General features: G+C 43.1%; 1 protein-coding gene across 1 annotated transcript in view; it reads left to right on the top strand.

Annotated features, from left to right (window-relative positions):
- Positions 1–26,404, top strand: part of LOC126181199 (CAD protein) — a 572,589-nt gene that overhangs the window by 433,962 nt on the left and 112,223 nt on the right. The window contains exon 20 of the mRNA XM_049924752.1: positions 10,550–10,786. Coding sequence (XP_049780709.1) covers positions 10,550–10,786 — 237 coding nt within the window. The remainder of the gene's footprint in view (positions 1–10,549; positions 10,787–26,404) is intronic.

Here is a 26,404-nt window from a genome sequence, read left to right as displayed (position 1 = left end):
AAAACAAAACCTGGAATAAAAAATTCTAAGGCTAACAGTGGGTGCCTAGATGGTCTTTAAAACTGCTTCACCCAGTATGTAAGGAAACAGTTCAGTGTGTCAGTGTCTGTGCAATCTATGGACTGAAGATCTGCCAAATATTTTAGAGGTGTGTAATCCAGATAACTCTTAGCGGACGGACGAGACTGTTCTGCTTAAATTCCTTCCAGATAAAACATTCAGGTTCAGAAAAGAAATGCACCTGAACATGCTCAAAATAACAAACGGTCAAAGGAAGCACAGATTTCCTTAAGTGTGTCATATTTTTTTAGATAAATGCGATAGTTGCTATATTCCTTCTTAATTCCTTGCGCATTCCATGTGCTCTTTTTCTTTCATGAGTATCCAAATGTCAGGCAGCGATCAAGAAAAACCTTTCAGTGAGAGTTACAACTTCTGAACGTCTAAAAATTAAGATTGAAATTTGTTATGTTGAGAAATGAGGAGTTGTCTGTTTTAATGACAAAAGCTTTCTATTGCCAAGATCACATAAACAAATTTATTTTCGACAACAGGTTTCGACAGGCTTTGCTGTCATCTTCTGGTGTCCAAAAACGAGTTCACGCTGAGTTGTAACCTCATGCCAAGTAGGCATATTAGTAGATCAAGTGCAATACGTGTAGAATGCCGGCCGGCGTGGCCGTGCGGTTCTAGGCGTGTCAGTGTGGAACCGCGTGGCCGCTACGGCCGCAGGTTCGAATCCTGCCTCGGGCATGGATGTGTGTGATGTCCTTAGGTTAGTTAGGTTTAAGTAGTTCTAAGTTCTAGGTGACTGATGACCACAGATGTTGAGTCCCATAGTGCTCAGAGCCATTTGAACCATTTTGAACCAATACATATAGAATAGTTTCTCAGAAATATAACGTTACAACCAAAAAGCACATTATGCACTGGGTCATATCCGTATATGTAGCGCTCGCAGATGAAGTCTTATAAACAGAAAAATATACAGTACAATAGCTCATCTGTTTACGTTAGCTTGATATGTTCCAGTCAGTGATGAACCATCTTAGACGGCGTATATGGTACAGTCGTAGAAGGGAAATATGACACAACTGAGTTTTCCCATATACGTTGTCTACGATGATTTATCACTGACTGAAACACGTCAATCTAACGTAAACAGATGTGCTATTGTACATTTCAATTTATATTGTACTTTTTTAAGACTTAACAAAAACCTGTGAGCGCTACATATGCGGACATAGCCATGTGCACAACGTACTTTTTGATTCTAAATGTTTTATTTCTGACAAACCTTTGAATGATGTGCTACATTTTATCTACTAATCTGACAACTTGGAATGAGGTTACACTACACAGTGAAAATGTTTCGTAACTGGCACGTAACGACAAATCTTGTTGAAACCGATTATCGAAAGTAAATAAGTATTTATGCGATCTTTGCTACAGAGCGTTATTCACCTACTAAAAAAATTAAAAACCGGCTAAGTGAGAACCATCTTTAAGCGCGAAAATCCATTGTGTTCCTCCTGAATTATGTCAGAGGCAGCATGCCGAACACGTGTGCCTTATCCTCCTTTCCGCCCACGTTCGCGGTCTAATCTGTCTGTCTGATACGTAGACAGATATCCTGGTCAGATAGACGTATTGACGTGTGGGCTAGAGGTACTTCTTTTTGCCTTTGCTCGAATCGTTTGCGGGCTGAAGCCTATAGTTTCACTAAAGAAACGTGCTGTACTGAATGGAGAGTTTGTCAGTAGTGGATGTTGTTCCTGAAACCACTGGTTCTCACTAGAGTCTGCAGAGCCATCAAGTACAAGGATCGTAACTGCGTCAGACGGTGACAACCAAATTTGTTTAGAGGAGGAGTAGAGGCATTTTACAACTTCATATTCTCCACTTAATATACGTAAAGTAATTTCTTTTTTTACCAGTGTATTTCAGCAGCATTCATAATTAGTCGTTGGTGTACTTCGTGGGGGTAACCTGTAGCGGCATCAATCTGGCCGCCGATGACCACGGCGCTGTGGGCCTCAAGGACAAAACGGGGAGGGGGGGGGTCAGTTTCGCTAGAGCCCTATTTAGGAAATCCATGTTGAAGTTTATAGAAGAGATTTTCGCTCTCGAAAAACACCATGACACGTGAGCATAAAACAAGTTCCATAATTCTACAAAAGATTGACGGCAGCTGTATAGGATTGTAATCACATGCATCTATACTCAATGTCCTTGTTTGGCAAAGGGAGCGACCTGCTCTTTTTTCGAGTCACTCGGTACCTTTAGTTGTTCCAGCGACCTATCATAAATATTGCTTGCAGGGAACATGTTCTTCCGCATATGGTTTATCATCGGTCACTTTCATGCTCTAATGACCAGAATGCTTTTTTTGGGTCATATTAGTTAACGCCTAGCGGTAAACAGAAAAGAAAGACAAAGAAATACTTGTGATAAACAAGAATTGATAAGTGCGTTAAACGCACTACTGATCAAAGGATGGGCTTTAAAATAAGGCAGCAAAATATGGGAACGGTCTTGGAGATTCCTACAGTGTACAATCTTATAACAGTATTTGATTTAATAAAAGTGTTTTTTTTTATTTATACCTTGGCGCACATTTTACACACACAGTTTTTTTCGCAGATTCTGTAAGGTTTCAGAAAACTGGTTCCTTTTTTCTGTCATTTATAATACCTCAAAACAGCTGTAAGACATGCCACAGAATACACTGAGCAGATTGTAAATAGACAGAAAAGAAATTGCGGAAGGAAAGATGAAAACACAAAGTGGGAACTCAGTATACCGACTCTTTCTATACCCATTTATTGCCGAATTAGAACTCTACTCCGTCTCTAATAGCCTCGCCGTCGAGGAGTGTTAAGCCGTAATGTTTCTTTTGTGATGCGTAGTGCCCGTGAAGATCGCTAAAACTAATCAAAGCTTGCAGTTAATAATATATATTACTTGTCAGATTGAGTAGTTGAGCACGTTTTTAGATACGCAGTGTCTTCAGATGTGACGTCTAACGACATATTAATAGGCGGCTCTTGAAGATCCATACCAGTAGCAGGTAACGTGTCTCCGTCAGCAAACGGTTGTCCAGTACGATTCTGTGCACATGTCCTCAAGGAGTGACATCAGGAAAAATGGTTCTGCTTGTTGGGATATTTTCGTACTGCGGCATTGCTATTTATGAGGAATCTACTCTTAACTCGTCCACAATGGAGCTAATAATGTAGAGGCGGCTTAATAGCGCAAGTCAGTCTTCTGTACTATTCTGGGCTTCGTTCGATAGTGAAGTACAATTAGTTGTTATGCCTTCCGACAAGTCCAGCCATGGTGAAGCACGACTTACACATGTATGGTACCGGTCATTTCGGTTCCGTGTAGTTGTTACTTTACTGCCTGACACTATCTGTCATTTCTTCTTCTTCATAGCACTTCGGGTGCCAACTCCTCTCTGAAACTGTATGACATTGTCAAATGATGCCGTTCAACGTACAGTGCGCCATAAGTGACGTAAATCACAGAAAATGTAAATTCGGATACGCAGATTGTTACGTAACGTCCGCTTTCCCGAGTAAGACGCCAGCACCATCGCGCCCTTTTCCTGGAAGATCTCCTGGACAACGCCGAACGACAGGTGGTAAGATATTATCGCGATGCTGTTGCGTACAGGTACCGTCAGTGCTAGGTCCTCTGTATCTTAAGCGGCGAGAGATTCGTAAAAAAACATGACAGTGTGTTCTTCGTTAGTAGGGAAAGACCCGATGTGGCGTTTACTTCAAAGAAATACAGTAGTTGAAGAACCAGCAGTAGTATAAATTGAAAAAAAAGCAACATGTTGCCAGCCATCACACCGCGGTATGTAGCTGTGTGCTTACAGCTCATATTTTTCTAACGTATTTCTGTGTGGTAGTAAAACTTCATACCATCCACGCGCGATAGTATTATCAATCAGCTGTTTGCAACACACCTAGTGACAAACGGTGTGTCACTCATAAATGCACTGTCACGGTCTGAAACATTGTTCACCTTCCGTGACTCCACCAATGAATCACTGACTAGGATATTGTAGAAATAGTTTCTACGTAACCACATGTGTCAAATATTTAGTCTCGTATCTAACGAGTCGGCTAAATTTCACACACGTGTTAGCACTTCTTTTTGGTATTACAGTATTCAGTAACACAGTACATTTAAGAAGGAATTGAGTTAACTAGTTATAAAAATAGCTGTAAGGCGGAGTTATTTGAGTACACTCTACTACCGTATTTCTTTTATATGTTATAACGCAAAACTTAGGAAAGATTTTATTAAAATGTAACATCACTAATCGACGACACACCGATGGTTCTTAATGAAACTACAAACGGTCGCAGTATCCTACGGTCGCAGTTGAGCGTGTTTTCTAGTTAACAATAAACCATCCTTTTGATAGTGAATTATGTAAATGGGACAGTGCAGCCGATGGAAGAGCATCAGATTTGCACCAAATGTTATGATAGGAGTAGTGTATTGAATCTAAAACGAAATACTTATCTTGAAAGATTGCTCGTTGTCGACGAGAGTTATAGATAACTCAGATTACGTAACGAAAAGGACTTCTTGTCTTGTAAAATGTATATTTAGTCGTCGATCAAACTTTCACAGAATCTGTCATAGCACTCTGTACTAATGCCCACAGTCAGTAACAACAATAACCCATGAGTATGATAGTATATTCTTTATAAACGAATGACTTACCTGAAATCAATATATTTTTAAACATAAAACTTTCTTATAAAAATGTAGTATGCATTTATTTTTAACAATAACAAAAACACAGGTTTTGGGAACAACTGATTTATCAACTTTGTTGCTGCCATTTACAGAAGTTCCAGTATCGAAATACTATTGGTTCATACGTTAATACGTGTCTAAAATAGCGTTAAAGCTATATTTAAACAGCTTACGTTTTTAACGGTTGGCTATGCCGTTAGCAATGTTTTCCAGAAAGTTCTATTTCCAAATTCTATGTCTTTTACACAAATACCATTACATAAACAACTTAACGGCTTCCTTGATTTCAAATTATCGAACTGACTGATGGTGGAAATGTTTATATGAAGTTTGTTTGAACGGATTCGTAATTTTTTTGTAAGAAATGAGATGAGGAACTTTGTCTTCTGCAGGACATTAAATTACTTCAAATGATGTCAAATAATGATTAATAATACACATGGAAGGATACATAAGAACATTATAAAAATTACAATGTATTGCGTACTTAACAACACTAGAAGCGAGTATTGGCTACTCCTTCGTCAATTTGCCATCGGGTATTTCATCATCCAGATGTTGCAGTTGGTCAGTTAGCTCCTCACCTCCTCTCTCTACCTCTTAAGTAAGTACGTAAGTAAGTAAGTAAGTAAGTAATAAGTTAGTCAGTCAGTCAGTTGTAGAAGTGGGGTCGCACCACAGGAACAGGTTTACACACGAAGTAGGCATCAGCGCTGAAACAGCAAAAGATTTTACCGTTAACATGAAATATTTTACAACAGACTGAGGTTCACTGTCATGGAAGATAAGGTTGCTCAACCTTCCGCGGCTTGCCCTTCGACGAGTAATCTTGCAGAAATGCATCTTTATCGTGGCAGGAATGTGAGACTACGCCTTCTTCCTTGTAAACGCGAGATTTTCCCCATTATGCTATTTTCCTTAGTGCTTGGTTGAAGTCCGGGTCAAAATGGTACTGTAAAATTCATCCGTCGCGATTATATTTGGGTGGGGTGGGGGGAGAGGATGGTATCATTCATTGCATCCTGCAGACGTATGTCAGACAGTTACTGTGAACACAACCGTTGTTTTCACGAAGATGACCATTACAGCAGGCAGGCGACACACATTCTGCCCCGCTATCCCCCCCCCTCCCCCACCTCTCAGTGTATACACTTACACATTTGTAGGCTGTGCAGCAACACATTTGGACGCGATCCTCCGATGTTTGACAGCAGAACTAAATTTACTTCCTTGGCATTTTCATTTCGTAGAGGGGTATACACTTATCGGATGCTATGGTCGCTCGCAAGGAAAACGTTGATAGGTAAGCAAATTCCCGAGTAGTTTGCCAATTTTTATTATTTTCGTGAAAACGTCCTTCGTTGAAAATAATAAAAAACCTATTAGAATCTTTAAAATATTTTGTAGTTGTCGGGGTGATAAGATCCAATGTCCCTGCCGCCACATTGGATATGTCTTGTATCTCTCTCTCTCTCTCTCTCTCTCTCTCTCTCTACTCCCCCCTTCCCCCCCCCCTCCCCACTTCCACCAGCAACAAAGTATGCACTTACAATCTCTCTGCCCAGTCCCGTCAGCCACTGCCATTGTACGAGCGCACTTACTATGCATGTAAAAGCATTGGCTTCGGTACTGCATATTGGCTTTGGGTTGTGGTCCGGCGTTTTCAGTCACTCTTTCGAACTCTGCTTTCTATGCAATGGTACCAGAGTTTCTAGCACTGGCAGCTCTCTTCTCTCCTCACAACTAGATAATTTTCAAACAAATATTCAAAAAATAGTTTTTTTTTTAAGTTGTTGGATACACAAACGCGGTTTTCGTTAATATACAGGATGATCATGAGGAACGTTTTTGGGTAAGTAATTTATTACCGCTACTCCAGACAAGTCGTCCGACTAAATACTTCGGCGCGGTTCTCACGGTGGTGATACTATACGCGATGTGACTCGCGATACAGTCCAACACACAGCTCTGTCGTTCATGCTGGCACAACAAGGAGTGCTGCTCGCTCCATGCAACGGTTTCGTACGATACACGGCGATGGAAATTTCAAGTCATCTCATGTGCCTAAAAAATATTGTTTCATGCAGATGAAGCAATGCTGCAGCTGTCTCTGTAGCTAGGTTATCAGTAAAACTTTTAATTTCTTATACGAGAAGTAAAAACTCCTCCTTTGGGGTGAGGGAGGGGGATTTATGCATACAGTCTTTCTCATACGGTTTTAGGGAAGCTATTCGGAAAAAAAACATTGCATTTTTTGCTTTTACAGTTTCATATCACAGCTCGATAATGAACTTTTTCTTCTTGCTATTAGCACACTTATTGTGAGATGGGAAATTAAGTAAAAAATAGCGAATGTTTAAAAAGTTTGCAATAAAAATGTAGTCACTGGCTACTTTACGTTTGGTGCACTTTAGGTAGTGCAATGCTGTGTATGAAATTTAGCTAACGTATGGAAATTGTTTTTAACGCTGCAAGGAGAGACGTAGCTCTACCTAGTGTCGCGTAACTACGTGGCATATTTGGAAGCTGTCCACGACGAGGCTGGCAGCGAGGCGCCATGCACATCGTTACTGCCACATGTCGTATCTTGTTGCTTGTCGTACTGCTTACTGCAACACATCGGGTTACCTCACTAGGAACTGCGCGCTATTGCCACCTATGCAAGGCCTCGGGCAGTTCACTAGTACACAATCAGTTAAAACATATCACTTGAATTGAACAGTCAGTCCGTGAGATGTGATCCCATTTATGGACATGTGTTGAACCTTCTGATGTAGCACAAGTGAGAATTTACATTGTCAGTTACAAATTAACCAGCGAACCTTCACGTGTATAGCACTAAGCATCTACAACTAGATGACGTGTCTGGCACATTGGTAATTTTGTTTACGGTTCACGGCGTAGAACTATGAACAAGATTCAGAAGTAGCGTTAGGTAACTGAATATCACCACCTCCATGTAACTTCAATGATTTAAGCAGCGCATAGGAGGAAAGTTACCAGGAGGGATGAATGTTACCTGTTACCCATATAAATGGTGTTTAGTGTTATCGCGTGGCAGTAATTGGAGCTGGAAGCTGCTGCACCACCTGGTTCGCCTTACTTAATATCTGATACGTCCTGATACGATGAGAAAGTCTACAGTAGCTCGCGCCGGCCTAACGATAGCTGTAGCTTATGGCGGCCTGGTGGTGCAGTTGGGCGGCGTTACTGCCATTCACCGCTAAATGGAACGGCATTGTTTTCAGGGACTTTAATTCATCTTAGTTCCTCTAATTTGCACGAATTTTTTAAAAAAATTATACACACACCTTCCTTACGAATCAGTCAACCTATTAGTGAAAATCGCGTCAAATTCCCCACATAGGTCGTGAGATTAGGCCGAACATACGGGCGGAAACTGTGGCTGGGGACTTCAATTTCGCTGCATCTACAGTAAGATAGAAAATTATCATCCTTCCATCAACAACCAACCCATCCCTCTGAGTAACACATTAAAGCATTTAGGACTAATCCTCGGCAGGAGACGTAACATGAAATTTCCACCTCCTTACCATCCAGCACAAAGCCCAAAACTGACTTAAGCTACTGATAGACCGCACCTGGGGTTTACAGCCTTCTACCATAATACTTATCTGTAAATCGCTCAGCCACACTATCCTCAAATATGCCAAATTTACCTGTATCTCCGCCTAAATTCTACAAATCTCATGCACTGCGCCTCCCCTTCTACACCCACTTACCTCCCATCCTGTACCATCTCATTCATTTACCGCACGTTCTTCTCTTCCTTGACCACCTTCGGATCCGATACATTACTAGCAAAATTCAGTCCCGACACCCAATATCTAACCCACAAATCACCATTCCATGTACCCAGCTGTGCCACTACATCCATATACCATCTTCAGTGAACCTATGTGCGCTATCAACCACTCCCGTCGGAATTTCAACCAGCTCCAACTCCCGAATGACGAAACCCGTCTCGAGATATACCCACTAGCATCTTTCCATTTTCTCCTTCATCCTTCGTCCACACTGCTGACTTCTAGTGCCTATATGCGGTTCTACACAGCCCCAGAGTCATATTCACAAGTCCATCTTCTTCATTAGCAGTATCATTTTCATCACCAGCATCACCATTAGAGCATCGCATCATTCACATTATCATCGGTGCCTATATTTTAACTATAATACATCAGTAGAATTTTAGAAACAAATACGAATATTTTCCACCAATGTGTTGAAACAAAAATTGGCCAGGTGCTAGTAGGACTCGCGCACTAATGGTCCCGTACAAATTTAATTATGTATATAGACAGTTTATCCATTTCGGGAATAGATAAATCGACCATTTTTGTCTGTTGTTGACACGGATACTGGTCAAAAATCGATCCAGGGACTCCAAGGTTTTCGCAGACTAATTTGGCAGTGTTGGTTTCTCATACTACTTGAAACACCATATCTATGTGCAATAATACTTCCTAGGTATCTGACGATTGATAAATTCCGAAACGCGTCTTATGAGCAACAAAGTCATTCCTTGCCTGATGTTTGACTTTTACCGATGCGAACCTGTCAGACTGAATGCAGAACTACTGAGTGACTTAACTAGAAGTTTGAAGTCGGATAACAAATGACAAAAGAAATTCTTTTGGTGTAATACAATTACATATTAACAATTTTCTGAGTTTTTCCCATTACTTGTACTGTGAAACCTTGCTTCTTGCCAAATTTAATCATTCCATATCAAGGGGAAGTACCCCATAGGTTTTGGTGAGCGGGTTTGCAGGAACCAAAATGTGCCATAAATGGTCGTACCTTTTGATTGAATTGACTTAAAAGCTAACGTTTATTATACCGCCAAGGGCCATAGACCTTAGTTGTTGTTGTTTTCTTCAGTCCAGAGACTCTCCATGCCATACAGTAAAGCTGCATTCCCTCGGGAAAAATTAAGGCTGTAGTTTCCCCTTGCTTTCAGCCGTTCGCAGTACCAGCAAGGCCATTTGATTAATGTTAAAAGGCCAGATCAGTCAATCATCCAGACTGTTGCCCCTGCAACTACTGAAAAGGCTGCTGACCCTCTTCAGGAACCACACGTTTGTCTGCCCCCCCAACAGATACTCTTCCGTTGTGGTTGCACCTACGGTACGGCTATCTGTATCGCCGAGGCACGCAAGCCTCCCCACCAACGGCAAGGTCCTTCGTTCATTGGGGAAGTATGTGACATAAATTTGAACTTGATACACTTACCGGTTCCTGAGAAAAATTGTTTTTAATAGGCGGAGAGGCGGACATACAGGCAGACATACAGACAAGACAGTTCCATTTTTACTGATCGAGGTGCGAACCCTAAAAAAATTGTCTTCTGTACTTCTATGAAAATGGTAAATAACGTCCACCAGTGCATGTTTTAAAACCTCATTTATTCTTATCTATCTCTTAAATATGTCTAACCTTTGGCAGACCAGAGGCTTTTTATCCGTTGCGATCCCACTCGTCTTGAGGGGAACTGAAACGAAAGTAACGGCAACAAAACGCTTAGCAAGAAAGAGGCGATATGTCCTTTGAGACATGTTACTTTTATTTGGATGAAAGCTAATGTCAAACCGTAGCATTAAGGGACACGAGACCGTATCTGAGGGATCGACGCTTTGACGATTCTTTTCCCATTTCGTCGACTGTTGTACGTTTGACTCTGTAGCACAATACAGAACGAGTGCAGTGTACTACTTTTCCAGCACGTGGCGTCTGTTGTCTGCCGCAGGTGGAGATGGTGCAATGGACGTTCGAGGACATCGACTCGTCGGGCGGCGAGCTGAACCGGCTGTCGGACTTCCTGGCGCGCAAGCACTTCGACCTGGTGATCAACCTGCCGATGCGCAACGGCGGCGCGCGCCGCGTCTCGTCCTTCATGACGCACGGCTACCGCACGCGCCGGCTCGCCGTCGACTACTCCGTGCCGCTCGTCACCGACGTCAAGTGCGCCAAGCTGCTGGTCGAGGTGAGCGCGCGCACCCGCACTGCAGCCGTGTCGGCGCCTTCCCCAGAACTGCCGTCCACCATCATAGTACCACAGCTAATAACATGAAATCCCATTGGGCTTAAATAGTCAGGCAGGCCATGGCAACATATCGACACTCTGTAGAGCATGTTGGTTTACAATAAAAGTGTGTGGACGAGCGTTATCCTGTTGGAAAACAACCCCTGGAATGCTGTTCATAAATGGCACACAGTAGGTCGAAACACCAGAGTGACATACAACAACCATAACTCCTGGTGCAGAGTCAGTGTGTCTAGCATACTGGCAGTTTCCCAGAATGAGATTTTCACTCTGCAGCGGAGTGTGCGCTGATATGAAACTTCCTGGCAGATTAAAGCTGTGTGCCCGACCGAGACTCGAACTCGGGACCTTTGCCTTTCGCGGGCAAGTGCTCTACCATGGTGTGTGGCCAAGCCATGTCTCCGCAGTATCCTTTCTTTCAGGAGTGCTAGTTCTGCAAGGTTCGCAGGAGAGCTTCTGTAAAGTTTGGAAGGTAGGAGACGAGATACTGGCAGAAGTAAAGCTGTGAGTACCGGGCGTGAGTCGTGCTTCGGTAGCTCAGATGGTAGAGCACTTGCCCGCGTAAGGCAAAGGTCCCGAGTTCGAGTCTCGGTCGGGCACACAGTTTTAATCTGCCAGGAAGTTTCATACTGGCAGGTTGGTTGGCGGCCCTCAACTGGCCGCCTCCTAACCCGCACACAGCCATCACTGGCACCGAGGCAGAACCGATTTTAATCAGAAAACACAACAGTTCTCCACCCTGCCCTCCAATGAGCTCTCTTGACACCACTGAAGTACCAAATGGCGGTAGTTTGGGGTCAGTGCAATGCATGCTAGAGGGCGTATGTCTCGGAGCTGCCCTTGAAGAAACCGATTTGTAAACTCCAGTGGAAGACTCTGCAAGAGAGACGCTCAGTAGCTCGGTACGGGCTTTTGTTGAAGTTTCGAGAACATACCTTCGCCGAGGAGTCAAGCAGTATATTGCTTCCTCCTACGTATATCTCGCGAAGAGACCATGAGGATGAAATCGGAGAGATTAGAGCCCACACAGAGGCATACCGACAATCATTCTTTCCACGAACAATACGAGACTGGAATAGAAGGGAGAACCAATAGAGGTACTCAAGGTACCCTCCGCCACACACCGTCAGGTGGCTTGCGGAGTATGGATGTAGATGTAACACTTCGTTGTCATTGTGGTGCCAACCGTTGCTCAACTTGCTGCTGGAAATACAGTACGATGCACCACATCAATACACTGATCAAAAATGGTTCAAATGGCTCTGAGCACTATGGGACTTAACGTCTGAGGTGGTCAGTCCCCTAGACTTAGAACTACTTAAACCTAACTAACCTAAGGACACCACACAAATCCATGCCCGAGGCAGGATTCGAGCCTGCGACCGTAGCAGCAGCCCGGTTCCGAACTGAGGCGCCTAGAACCGCTCGGCCACAACGGCGTGCAATACGCTGATCACAATGACCTTCCCTCCCGGTAGTGCCACGTGGCTGTCCGGAGCTCGGTCTCTTTGCCATCGTATATGCTCTTGACCACCACTAGCAATCATCCACGGGGGCTACATTCCTGCCGAGCAATATCGCAGAAGGAACATCAAGCTTCTCGTAGCCCTATTACACTATCTCGTTCAAACACGTGAGGTATTGATAATCACGTCTCTCTTGCCTTACAAGCATTCTTGACTAACAACTCACCACGTCGAATCTCAAAGGTAACTAATGCTTACGACTATTACAGAGTGTATTTAAAGCAAACCTGATTTGCGTCCTCACAGTGGCGCTACTAACGCCACTCGTACACGACTGGAACGTAATTTGAACAGACGTAATCTTTTAGATGTAGAAACGCGCCTATCAATTTTTGTATATGTCGCGTAACTCCTCCTTGGTGTTGCGATTTTTTTTCCGTCACTGTATTTTATTCAGCTATGGATCGTAGAACCAGAGTCGTACCAAGGTGACCCTGTAAAGAACTGTCACACTCTTCCTTCCCACCCTCCCAGAAAACCCACCCTTTTCCTATGCAGGTTTAGCAAATTTTATAATTTCGTAAGTTTTAATAAAAATGAACCATTATTGAAAATTGTTGCTTATATGAACTACATTGATAAATATTGCATGCAATAAATTAAATATATCACTGTAACTAATAAGTTTCAAACACCTTAAATTACATTTAAAAAATTTAGAAATTATCCCTTACTGTTTATGGCAGCTACTGTGTACTGAACCTAATATAATGTAGAATAAAGGCCAGATCTTATTTGCTCCTCGTAAGTTGATAATACAGCATAAATTATTAACTAAAATCGAAGCAATAGGGTTGTAATTAAGAGCAGAGAAAAGAAAACAAGATCTCCTGTTTCACAGTCAACGTCGCTCCCTGTCTGCGGAACTTGAGGCCAGAGCGAAAACACTTGGTTCTTCTTGTGAGGGTTCACTGACTTGTGTTCTTTCTGTTGGTTTGCAGCTACCCTTTACTACAGAATTTCATCCCTTCCCCCTTATTTCCTTGTCATGCAAAGGTTACATTGAGACATGATGTATAGTGAATACTTTCCATTAGCATTAACGTAAGCTCTTAGAGTTTCGCCAACAATTATTTCATTAATTTTTCAGAAATGATTAGATAAACAGAAGACTGTGCAATATTCTGAACATAAATTCAGATGGAAAGTCATGACAATGGCTCTGAGCACTATGGGACTTAACATCTATGGTCATCAGTCCCCTAGAACTTAGAACTACTTAAACCTACCTAACCTAAGGACAGCACACAACACCCAGCCATCACGAGGCAGAGAAAATCCCTGACCCCGCCGGGAATCGAACCCGGGAACCCGGGCGTGGGAAGCCAGAACGCTACCGCACGACCACGAGATGCGGGCAAGTCATGACAATGATTCAGTCTAAAATAAAAATGAAAGTTAAAGTCTGGAAAATTCTATAAGCATGTTGGAGTAGAAAATAATCACGCAGCTATTTTCCCTAGGAATAAAATTGTATAAAATCATAAATTCAAAAATAATTGGACTGTAAATGAACATTAACAGTGACGAGGCAATCTATAAATTACGTCGTTCTGTACATTTATAATCAAAAGGGCCTGCACCGTAGACGGCACCTCTTACCGATATTATGTAATAAAATTGATTTCTGTTCTTTTAATTTAATGATGTATTTATTGTGATGGATCCATTTCGGCTAGACTGCCATCTTCAGACCACCTGACAATGTTACACGACATTTTCTTTATTGTAATATTGGCTAATCAAATTTCCCGATATACAAATTTGGTACTTAGGTCCATGTATCATCAGTGGTCGCTGTCACCTTCTGTTGTACACTCCTGGAAATTGAAATAAGAACACCGTGAATTCATTGTCCCAGGAAGGGGAAACTTTATTGACACATTCCTGGGGTCAGATACATCACATGATCACACTGACAGAACCACAGGCACATAGACACAGGCAACAGAGCATGCACAATGTCGGCACTAGTACAGTGTATATCCACCTTTCGCAGCAATGCAGGCTGCTATTCTCCCATGGAGACGATCGTAGAGATGCTGGATGTAGTCCTGTGGAACGGCTTGCCATGCCATTTCCACCTGGCGCCTCAGTTGGACCAGCGTTCGTGCTGGACGTGCAGACCGCGTGAGACGACGCTTCATCCAGTCCCAAACATGCTCAATGGGGGACAGATCCGGAGATCTTGCTGGCCAGGGTAGTTGACTTACACCTTCTAGAGCACGTTGGGTGGCACGGGATACATGCGGACGTGCATTGTCCTGTTGGAGCAGCAAGTTCCCTTGCCGGTCTAGGAATGGTAGAACGATGGGTTCGATGACGGTTTGGATGTACCGTGCACTATTCAGTGTCCCCTCGACGATCACCAGTGGTGTACGGCCAGTGTAGGAGATCGCTCCCCACACCATGATGCCGGGTGTTGGCCCTGTGTGCCTCGGTCGTATGCAGTCCTGATTGTGGCGCTCACCTGCACGGCGCCAAACACGCATACGACCATCATTGGCACCAAGGCAGAAGCGACTCTCATCGCTGAAGACGACACGTCTCCATTCGTCCCTCCATTCACGCCTGTCGCGACACCACTGGAGGCGGGCTGCACGATGTTGGGGCGTGAGCGGAAGACGGCCTAACGATGTGCGGGACCGTAGCCCAGCTTCATGGAGACGGTTGCGAATGGTCCTCGCCGATGCCCCAGGAGCAACAGTGTCCCTAATTTGCTGGGAAGTGGCGGTGCGGTCCCCTACGGCACTGCGTAGGATCCTACGGTCTTGGCGTGCATCCGTGCGTCGCTGCGGTCCGGTCCCAGGTCGACGGGCACGTGCACCTTCCGCCGACCACTGGCGACAACATCGATGTACTGTGGAGACCTCACGCCCCACGTGTTGAGCAATTCGGCGGTACGTCCACCCGGCCTCCCGCATGCCCACTATACGCCCTCGCTCAAAGTCCGTCAACTGCACATACGGTTCACGTCCACGCTGTCGCGGCATGCTACCAGTGTTAAAGACTGCGATGGAGCTCCGTATGCCACGGCAAACTGGCTGACACTGACGGCGGCGGTGCACAAATGCTGTGCAGCTAGCGCCATTCGACGGCCAACACCGCGGGTCCTGGTGTGTCCGCTGTGCCGTGCGTGTGATCATTGCTTGTACAGCCCTCTCGCAGTGTCCGGAGCAAGTATGGTGGGTCTGACACACCGGCGTCAATGTGTTCTTTTTTCCATTTCCAGGAGTGTATTATAAAATGGTGTTGGTTTAGGGCTTATTTTATAAGCTATCAAATTATAAAAATTACGAGAAAGGACCATTAACAACAGAAGCAAACAGCAAACGCGTTTTAGCACAAGAGTCCTAAACCTACACCATGTTATAAAACAATACAGGGAGACAACGACCACTGACTGTATATCGGAAAATATCATTAACCAACATTATAACAAAATAAAAAAGTTATATAATTTTCGCAGATAGTCTCAAGATGGCAATCTAGCCGAAATGGATAGATTACAATAAATAGATCGTTAAACTACTACAGCAGCAATTTCGATTTTATTACATATCATCGCCAAGAGTATTTTACGTTTTACAAAAAAAGGATATACAGTGGGGAGGGGGGGGGGGGGAGGAGTAATAGGAGCCATCGTGATATGATATGACATGACGGAGAGAGGAGTGTTCTTTTTAAAATAACGTTACAAAATCTTCATACCAATCTGTATAATTATACCCAATAACGATAAGATAGCCAATTCAGTATCAAGTAGCATTTTTTTCTGAACAGTTCCTCAAAAACATAAGAGAAACGCTTCATACTGAAACGATACACTAATACAATTTTTTTAAACTTTCATTTTTATGCAAAAGTAAAATGTTGTTCTATAAACTAAGTTCTTATATTGTTGTAACTTAGGTTCATATGCACACTATTTCCTTTAGAGACGCATCGCATAACATGCTATCCTATTTTATGGACGCAAATGCGATAGATACTCCTCAGAAAACTTCAAAAAATGGTTCAAATGGCTCTGAGCACTGTGGGACTCAACTTCTGAGGTCATCAGTCCCCTAGAACCTAACGAACCTAAAGACATCACACACATCCATGCCCGAGGCAGGATTCGAACCTGCGACCGTTGCGGTCTCGCGGTTCTAGACTGTAGCGCCTAGAACCTCACGGCCACTCCAGCCGGCTCAGAAAACTTCGCAAGTGCACCGAAGTACGTGACTGAAGTGCACGTTGCCCCTAGCAGCTAGGCTATACACGTCAAGTGTCCAGGTCTGCGATATGTATTCCGTTCCGTTTTGTTGTCGATTATACGCTTCACTCGGAATTTCGGTGTTAATAAGCTAATAGGCATGGGACTGTCCTATCTCACGGTTGCGACCTTTATTCCCAGTTTATGTACCAGGTATTCATGTGCATGGTCTAGTCGATCATTCAAGACAAGATCATGCACTTTCTTGTGCGGCGAGGGCTATAAGGCAGGAAAGCGTAGTAAATAGATCAAGAGTGGTCCCTTACATATGAAAGTAAACAAGATTGTCTCAAAACCTTTAGGGTCGAAATTGCACAGATCCTAAACAGTACTGTGGGATAATGAACCAGTAATCTGAAATAAAACTTGAGCTTTTTATTAACGTGTATAATGTACAACTTACAGCAACTTCAAATCGTTCCGTTTGTTCAAAATGACGACTCGTCATCTCTCTTCAAGCATTACCACAGCGAATAAAATTTTGCCGCACTTTCTCAACCATTGTATCCTGTACTATAAAGCAGCAACAAGGATCCGATCAACCAGTTCGTCATGAATTTCTATTGGAATTACATACACAAACGTAACAGCATAAGAAAAATCCATGGGAGTGATACCTGGACATCGTGCTTGCCATTGGACAAGAACTCCCTTTTTAATCTATCGATGAGAGTAACTGTTGTTCAGGGGAATGAGGCGTAATTGTGTGCCAGCACATCTCGAATGAACACTAGGTAGCGGGCACCATTCGAACCGTGTGACAACAAAAATGATTGTCACACTGGAGTCTGAATAACTAAGTTGCTAACAACGGAGACCATGCACGAAGGCAGTGCTGCCGCGTCATTGTTGTACGACGTTCAACGACATACAAACAACGTAGACAGGGCAAGACGTCCCATATTTGAAGAAAATAATTTAGAAACATAGCCGCGAAGTTTTGCAATGTTACGTTTGGTGACAATATGTTTCGTATGTTATACAAAAACGATTGCAGGTGCCACTAGAGATTTTTCTTTCTTTATTGCCCTCACGGCGTGTTCCGGGAATTAACCTTCGAAATACTGATGAGGAGGAGGAGGGGGAGGGGGGGGGGGAGGAGAGAGGAGGATACTTTGTGCTCACCTTTGGAATATCTTGTAGTGTAGGCAGGTACTTCATATTTTAAGATTTAAATAGACGTTTGTTTTTAATGAGGTCTTCTACCAGATTCCATAAATGTTTTAAATTTTTCAGTTAAACGTTTACCCATAAATGTCTCAGTATTAGATTTGACTTTCACATTGACTGTCATGTTCAATATTTTCATGTCCAGGACCCTACTTACACATCAGTATCTCTTTAAAAAAGTATGTTGTGAGTAAAAGTCAGCAATACTTAGCGGAATATGCTTTTTTTTTAGTTTTTGTTGTGGTCAAAAAGTACTCCCTGCCCCTTCTTGGCAGTACGCGTTACCGAAATCGCGTTGGTATTGCTAAGAGTGTGCTGAAAAACATTTTCAAGTTCTGGATTCCACTTGTGTGTCAGTACGTTTTTGAAAGTATGTTGTTAATTATAAGTCAACAACAGTTAACAAATTTTGTTTTATAATTATTTTTGGGTAGACATAAAGTACTTCACCCTTCTATCTGTTGGTAATACATGTTATTCGAAATATGTCGATATTGCAAGGGGTTTTTCGTGTGATGTGGCATCTAAAGCGTGATGGTCCTTGCGGTTACTGAAGCACCTGTTGTGCGTCGGACCGACAGTAATGATGAGCCGGGGCTCACTCCGTTGACTGCTTACTTCTTGACGCTGTGTTCGGCCATAGTTCACCCATTCCTGCCAACACTGTCGAATAGTGGTATCGCTCCTATTCAAATGTCGAGCCACTCGCAGATTATCCCAACCGGTTTCTTTTAGCCCAAGCTACGTCCAGCCTCAAATGCTGACGTCTGCGTATAATTTCACGCGCCTGTGTGCGAAGCATAGTTACTGTCAAAGTGAGTACACGGAATGAAATTCAAAAAGACTCTATGCCCTGGTATCGACATGTTCCCAGTTTACTACCCGTGTAATCTGCAACGTCATACATTCATCCATCGGCCGCCAAAGTTTAGTCTTACATTTTCTGTCCATCTACATCTACGTGATTACTTTGCTATTCATAGTTGTCTGCCAGAGGATTCAATGAACCACCTTCAAGCTCTCTCTACCGTTCCACTTCGAACGGCGCGCTGGTAAAACGAGCACTTAAATTTTTCTGTGCGAGCTCTGATATATCTTATTTTATCGTGATGATCATTTCTCCCTATGTGTGCCACCAGAATGTTTTCGCAATCAGAGGAGAAAACTGGTGAATGAAAATTTCATGAGAAGATCCCGTCGCAACGAAAGTCTTTGTTTTAATGATTGCCACTTCAATTCACGTCTCATGTCTGTGCCACAATCTCCCTTTGATGACGGGGTCCCTTGCTCGATTCCCGGCCGGGTCGGGGATTTTCTCCGCCCGGGACTGGGTATTTGTATTGTCCTCATCATTCGAGACGTGGCGAGACTGGAAATAGAAAGGTTGAGAACTTGTACGGGCGCTGATGACCACGATGTTGAGTGCCCCACAAGCTATCATTACCATCATCATTACCATCATCATTACCATCATCATTACCATCATCATTACCATCATCATTACCATCATCATTACCATCATCATTACCATCATCATTACCATCATCATTACCATCATCATGACCATCATCATGACCATCATTATTACGATCATCATCATCGTGATCATCACCACCACCATCGTGTATAGGTTCACAAAGTGCAATACAGGAGGTGGGATGTTCCCGCTGCGATGGCAACCACAACCGAGCGAGATGGCGCAGTGGTTAGCACACTGGACTCGCATTCGGGAGGACGACGGTTCAATCCCGTCTCCGGCCATCCTGATTTAGGTTTTCCGTGATTTCCCTAAATCGTTTCAGGCAAATGCCGGGATGGTTCCTTTGAAAGGGCACGGCCGATTTCCTTCCCAATCCTTCCCTAACCCGAGCTTTCGCTCCGTCTCTAATGACCTCGTTGTCGACGGGACGTTAAACACTAATCACCACCATGGCAACCACATAGCAATACTTTTACATTTGTACGAGTTGACTTCAAAAAGTAAGTTACACAACATTAAGGCAGGCCCAGTAACTTTTATTTAATGCTGCGCTATATTTCAAGCTGACACGGATACATGACACTATTTTTCAGTGTAGCCACCATGTCTCTGTAAACAAGGGTCGGAACGTTCTACCAGTTGTCCAGTTCCTCGACGATATAAATCCACTCCCTGGTCGTGGAGCCACTCAAGAAATGCTGTATTAACATCCTCATCCTCGTAAAATCGTAAAACATGTGATTGTTGCGAATCAGTCACTCAATAGCCTGGACATCACATTGTGAGATAGATGTACATGGAGTTACTTCCCGATGGGGATCATCCACATCTTTGCGGCCTTAAGCAAATCGTTGGCATCAAATCTTCACGGATGGACGCGACGTTGCATTTGGTCTGTATACAGCCAGAACTTAATTGTGAATCTGTGTGCAGTTTTGATGTTCTGCCCACAAGAATCGTACTATTCTGCGTACTCCGACTTTGTAGTAGGTTTGCAGCTGCTGCGCCACTTACTCGCACCCGTGATGCACTGCTCATCCGTACCTCAGGAGAACTGTGTCCGCAGGAAAGCCATAACAAGTACTTTCTTCTGACAATGCGCCACTCTTGGTTGTGCAATAGTCTCAGCGTGGGACTACACGTGTAACTTACTTTTAGAAATCCCGTCGTACGTGAGCGCCTACGACAAACCAGATCCTTCTGTGTTAGAATCATTGAATATTACAGACTTTTTACGCAGAAAAAGGGACCTGCGGTAAAATATTGCATGAATCGTAATTACATCATTACTGTTCACCAAAGCTCCGTTGTACCAAAATAGCCGGAAAGTATCTCTGAAAGACCTCCGAAATTTGTTTGGAGGAGCTCGGATTCAGCCTTTAGTTTGTCTTTCGACAGAACGGCGGTACACGGCGCTTGAAGTCGTCGCACTTCATACCATCCATAAGAAGGTAAGCTCAAGTCCTTAATTGGCCGTCTACATTGTAGTTTTCTGTGGCTCCCTGTAGGCAGATGCTGCGAGTGTATCCACGCATGAAGAGCCAGCATGGGCCGTGGATTGGATCTCCTCTGGCACCCTCACGTGAAATCAAAATGAACTCTGCATCTCTGTTAATTATTCGAATGTCTTTGAGAGGGCTGTGAAACCTTATCGAGAAAAGCTCTTTTCATTGCACTGTGTCATTTGAGCAAGACTAAATTCATTGATTAGAGAAGCATGTTGCCTCTAGGCTAGGGTGCAGGGCCTAATTACAGTCCATACTATGGTTTAGCAATATAGTTTCTCATAGAGTACATTTTTTCCCATTCTGATGTTAGTAATTCAAGAACTTGGTTTCGGAGGGATTCATTTGCCCATAAATCAGGTTCATTCTGGCAGTGAGGCATTAACTCGATCTTTTTCCTGCACATTATCAACTGTTTGGCATGCCATGTGACTTCCGGCATTGTTATGATGATCAATGTTAAATTTTTTGTTGTTGTTCCTGATTTCATCAACGACTGTGACAAACAGATCACGTATACCATTCAGCACGACCTGTCCGTATACCCTTTAAAGTAGTGGTTGCAGTATGTCCATTGTAACCAAAGAAACCAGCCATAATTTTCGTGGAAGTGCTTCGCGAACGATCCATTTTTGTTGGTTTCGCTTCATTTTCGATCATCAGAGAGTTGACTGCTCCTTAGTTTCCGGTTCGTAAGAATATATCCGAAGTTAATTCTACTTTTGCGATTTTGTATCTGGGTTTCACATTTCCTCAATCGAATTATCTAAGCATTTCCTTCTGCCAGTTGACAAGGAGCCTGTTTCTGGGTGACCGTTATGTTTATGAAAAATCGTGTGCACTGCAGCCTTCGCTATGCCTGTCTCTCACGATAAGTCACACACATTCCTCATTAATCAAGTTTCGCGCAACTTTTGTCTTCTTCTTCTTTCAACAACCGATTTTGGTCGACTTTCTAGGAATTCGTCGCTAACTGAAAAAAGTGTATTGATTGCAAAAAATTTGAGTGAAGTGATTCGAGGCAATGTTATTAAGCGTGGCCTTAAGGAAAATAGTAAAATAGTCTACAACGAAAATATTTACGAGAAACTTCCATTGTTCATAGCACTGTTTCGTGTAAACGCACATTGTAAACAAACTACTCAATCTGTTTCTGTGCAGACATGTATCTTGACAATAATAAATCACAAATTTTAAGGTGATAGTAATGTCACATTTCTGTAGCGTCAGAATTATAAAGACAAGCCTTCTAACACCGCTGTATAAAGCACATAATGTAACGCTAAGGTCATAAAACTGATTTCCTTGAAAATGTGTCACTTATTTCATTAAAGTTTAACTAATAAGGAAATTAGATTCCGTAGCATGTACAAGTAAATCTGGTAGTCTGTTTTGTATCATTGTGGTTCGAAGAATATTTTACTCTTTCAAATGTGCTTAACGATCTTTAAGTATCAGCCACAAATATTGGCTGAGAACAAAATATTCTTAAACAACGCGAATGATTATAGATTACGTAGACCGATATCGCTTTCCCTACACTACAGTACACCAAACCATACAAAAAAATGACTTGTTTTGGAGAAATCTTTGATTGTTGTATTATTGAAATTACACGTTTTTGTAATACACAAGTATAAATAAGAAACCTACGAAATACATGTTAGCTTCTGAAACACTCGAATCAGTAAGGCAGATTTTCTCGGGAAATTAAGACTCAGGACACGTAACCGAGGTTGTTGTTGTTGTTGTTGTTGTTGTTGTTGTTAGACTGGGACCTAAGAAGACAGTGACATTTAAAATGTTGTTTCTCACAAATGTTTGACTGTATTCTCAGAATATGTCACGAATTAAGAGGCTGTGGTTGAGTTGGGACCTATCAGCATAGCGTTTTGTGCGACAGAGCGTCGTGTTTCCTTGAGTCCCGTTTCCTGTGCTGTGAATGACAGAAGCAAATTGAACAGCCGTCGTGTTGATTTTAGTGTTTCCGAAGCTAGCATGCTAGGTAGTTTTCGTATTTGCACTTGCGTATTACGAAAATATGCAATTCCAGCGATTCACTGCATAAAACAACTCTCCGAAACTCATCATTTTTGGTATAATTTGTTTTTTCTTGAGTGGCGGGAAGTGGGACGTCGGTGTAGTGTAACGGTAACCGCAAATGTTCCGCAGTTTTTGTTCAAGTAGCTCAAGTAAGATTCGCCCATTAGCCAGCTTCACAGCAGTACGTCGAAGACGGCAGAAAAGTATGTCGCTTCGACCCGAAAGAGTGGTAGTTGTTTCGCGTTCCTTAGTTCTGCTGCAAACAGTGTGAGCGGTTGGGTGCTATTCTGTCATTCTGCGCAACGGATTAATCTGAGATGTACCCTTACCCTGTGGCTCCTGCAAGATGCAATTTCCACCTCCACACTACTACAGAAGTCAGACAGACGCTCCTAACGTTCTAAAAGAGAAATTCCTGAAAAACTTTCAGCAATAAATATCTTCTGGAGTCGTCCGCTGTAAGGAAATGACACAAAAATTTCTTACGTAACTAGTAAGATACTTGGGTATTGGAGTAGTGCTAGTTAGTGTAAGAAAAACATGAAACTCACGAAAATTATTTATTTTTGCAAAAATTCTGAAAAATCACAATGTCACTTTAAGTTATGAACTTAACAATTTCCAGGTTCTTTTCGGAATGTTAAGTTACCTCTCAAGGATAGGATTCGCTAATGAAATTTTTTTAAAAAATGGTTCAAATGGCTCTGAGCACTATGCGACTTAACTTCTGAGGTCATCAGTCGCCTAGAACTTAGAACTAATTAAACCTAACTAACCTAAGGACATCACACACATCCATGCCCGAAGCAGGATTCGAACCTGCGACCATAGCGGTCAAGCGGTTCCAGACTGAAGCGCCTTTAACGGCACGGCCACACCGGCCGGCAATGAAATTTTTACACAAAGTTTAAGATAGTTATTGACTTGGCAGAATGGCTGAGAGCTGCGCCTACTCAACTTGAATAATTATCCGTTAGAATGTTGCTAGGTACGGTCGAGGCTGTCGCGTGTGAAATGCAGTGAAGTGTGCTGTTGTGGAGGAAATATGGGGCTCGCAAGAGCTGTAGCGCACAATACCGTCAGCTGCGAAGATTGCTGTCTGCGCCGCTCGCTGCGGACAAATAAGAAAACTCTCGTTCTATCTGGATTGACTTTCGCCAATCAAACTCTCCCTACGCCTTGATGAAGACAAGGGCTCCTATTCGCCCCTAGTCTAACTATTGGCGTGGTACGCCGGTCAGATAACCTATCCACCACGATGCCACTCAAAAATTCGGTCGCAGGCGTTTAACTATAACTCTGTCCGTTCACACCGCACAATAAGTGTGGCGGCCAACACAGTGAACAACGCTGAATCGCAAGGAGTCGCACTTCGATTCGCTCTCGACAGAGGTGCTCTCCCAGTGAAGTACTGAGGAGAGACTTGTTCCTCGTTCTTTGAGTACACGTACGAGCGCGCACGCTCTCGTTACGTGTTCTCGCTCCAAGAGCGACAACGGAACGGCCCCTCTCCACGCCAGACATGAAGGGGTATATCTTTCGGTCTCCTCCATTACTCCTTCAGCTCAAGGCGTCAGAAATATCGTGCAATCAGCATTGCTCTTCTAAAACGGGAGAATGACGTTTTGTTTAAGGCGACCAATCCGGAAATCTGTAGCATTCGCGTTTGCTGTCTCCCTGTGAAAATCTCTGAAACTGCGGGCTCTGTCTGTAAAGAATGCGCAGGCTGGGAGCTCCCACACAATGTAGCGGAATTGGCTTTTAAGCCGAACACGGGGTTGTTCCTCTTTTCCCTCGGGCACACGCTGTCTGCTCCACGGGCGGCAGCCGGCCGACGTAGATAGCTCCCTGTGAAAACCTCTGAAGGGACCGGCGTCCTGGCTTGCGGTGTTTGCCTCCCAAACTAAAAGCTCCTGTGACCGTCGTGTCTGGAATGTGTGTGTGTACGCCAGCCTCGAGTATTTCAACCACGGTGCGCTTACTTGTTGTATGAATTCACGAAAACTATATGCAAATAACATTAACTTTATCTTATCGAGTTTCGGTTCGAACGAAGCATCTTGATGTGCGGAATATGATTGTGAGGGCGGAATATGTAAGCAATGAAGATCAGGAGACCACGACGTCTTATAACAGCAAGCTCAATAATGATGGAGGGAGAACTAAAAAGTAAACCACGCACTCCAAAATAGAAAACGTGGTATGCATATGCATATCGTATCTTGTAAACTCGGCATTCCATCAAAAATTCTGTCAGTGTCTAACAAAGCTAACTACAGCCAAATACCATGACAAATTACTTATGACTGCTTAAGATTTTAACCCCACACCAAAATTAAACGACAAATACTATACTTGAAAAATAAAATATTTAAAAGTTCATGGGTTTTACATTACATGTTGCTGAAAATCAAAGAGACTGGGGTTTCTAGACGTCGTCGTTGCCTGATTTAGCGGCCCTCAGAAGTTTCTTCCCGTGTAGGACATGCTGATGGAGCTCTGAGCAGCTCATATTATAGCCTCCTCAATACTAGTACTCGTTTTGTTGCTCTCTCGTGTATTTTACACATACTGGCTTTGATTAACAAAAATAAGGTGATAAAGTTAAGAACATGTAATTAAAAATTATGCAATATGACATAAAAGAGGAACTGAAGAAGTAAATTAAAAAATGGCTTAAGAGTGTCAAGTCATACTCACATAGTGGCACGGGATAATTACAAAATATGTAGGCGCGATCCCTAGAAAAATGGGACAAGCCGCAATTCTATTTAAAGGGGTCTATGTCAGGGAGTAGCATTAAGATTCAAATTGGAATATATTTTGATATCACAACGTGTTCAAATCTTGCAAGTTCGGTTATTATCGTTAGTGCTAGTACAACCATGGTGTGACTGTCCATCAGTATGGGAAAGAGAAGAATCTGTTCAGGAAAGAGAACCCATTGAAACGGCACATTCACGAGCACTGTTACTCTCAAGATTTTAGGACAGCAAAGAAGTATTTGTGTAACTTTTATTTGCTTATTTATCGATTCATTTAACCTTTCAAGATCAAGACCATCAGCCCCCCCCCCCCCCCCCTTACATCTAATCAGGCATTATACAGGGTGTTACAAAAAGGTACGGCCAAACTTTCAGGAAACATTCCTCACACACAAAGAAAGAAAATATGTTATGTGGATATGTGTCCGGAAACGCTTACTTTCGATGTCAGAGCTCATTTTCTTACTTCTCTTCAAATCACATTAATCATGGAAAGGAAACACACAGCAACAGAACGTACCAGCGTGACTTCAAACACTTTGTTACAGGAAATGTTCAAAATGTCCTCCGTTAGCGAGGATACATGCATTCACCCTCCGTCGCATGGAATCCCTGATGCGCTGATGCAGCCCTGGAGAATGGCGTATTGTATCACAGCCGTCACAATACGAGCACGAAGAGTCTCTACATTTGGTACCGGGGTTGCGTAGACAAGAGCTTTCAAATGCCCCCATAAATGAAAGTCAAGAGGGTTTGAGGTCAGGAGAGCGTGGAGGCCATGGAATTGGTCCGCCTCTACCAATCCATCGGT

The sequence above is a fragment of the Schistocerca cancellata genome, chromosome 1 (assembly GCF_023864275.1).
Source record: "Schistocerca cancellata isolate TAMUIC-IGC-003103 chromosome 1, iqSchCanc2.1, whole genome shotgun sequence".
In the NCBI taxonomy this organism is placed as follows: domain Eukaryota; kingdom Metazoa; phylum Arthropoda; class Insecta; order Orthoptera; family Acrididae; genus Schistocerca; species Schistocerca cancellata.
Note: the sequence above shows the minus strand (reverse complement) of the source record. Positions and strands in the feature narration are given on the sequence as shown.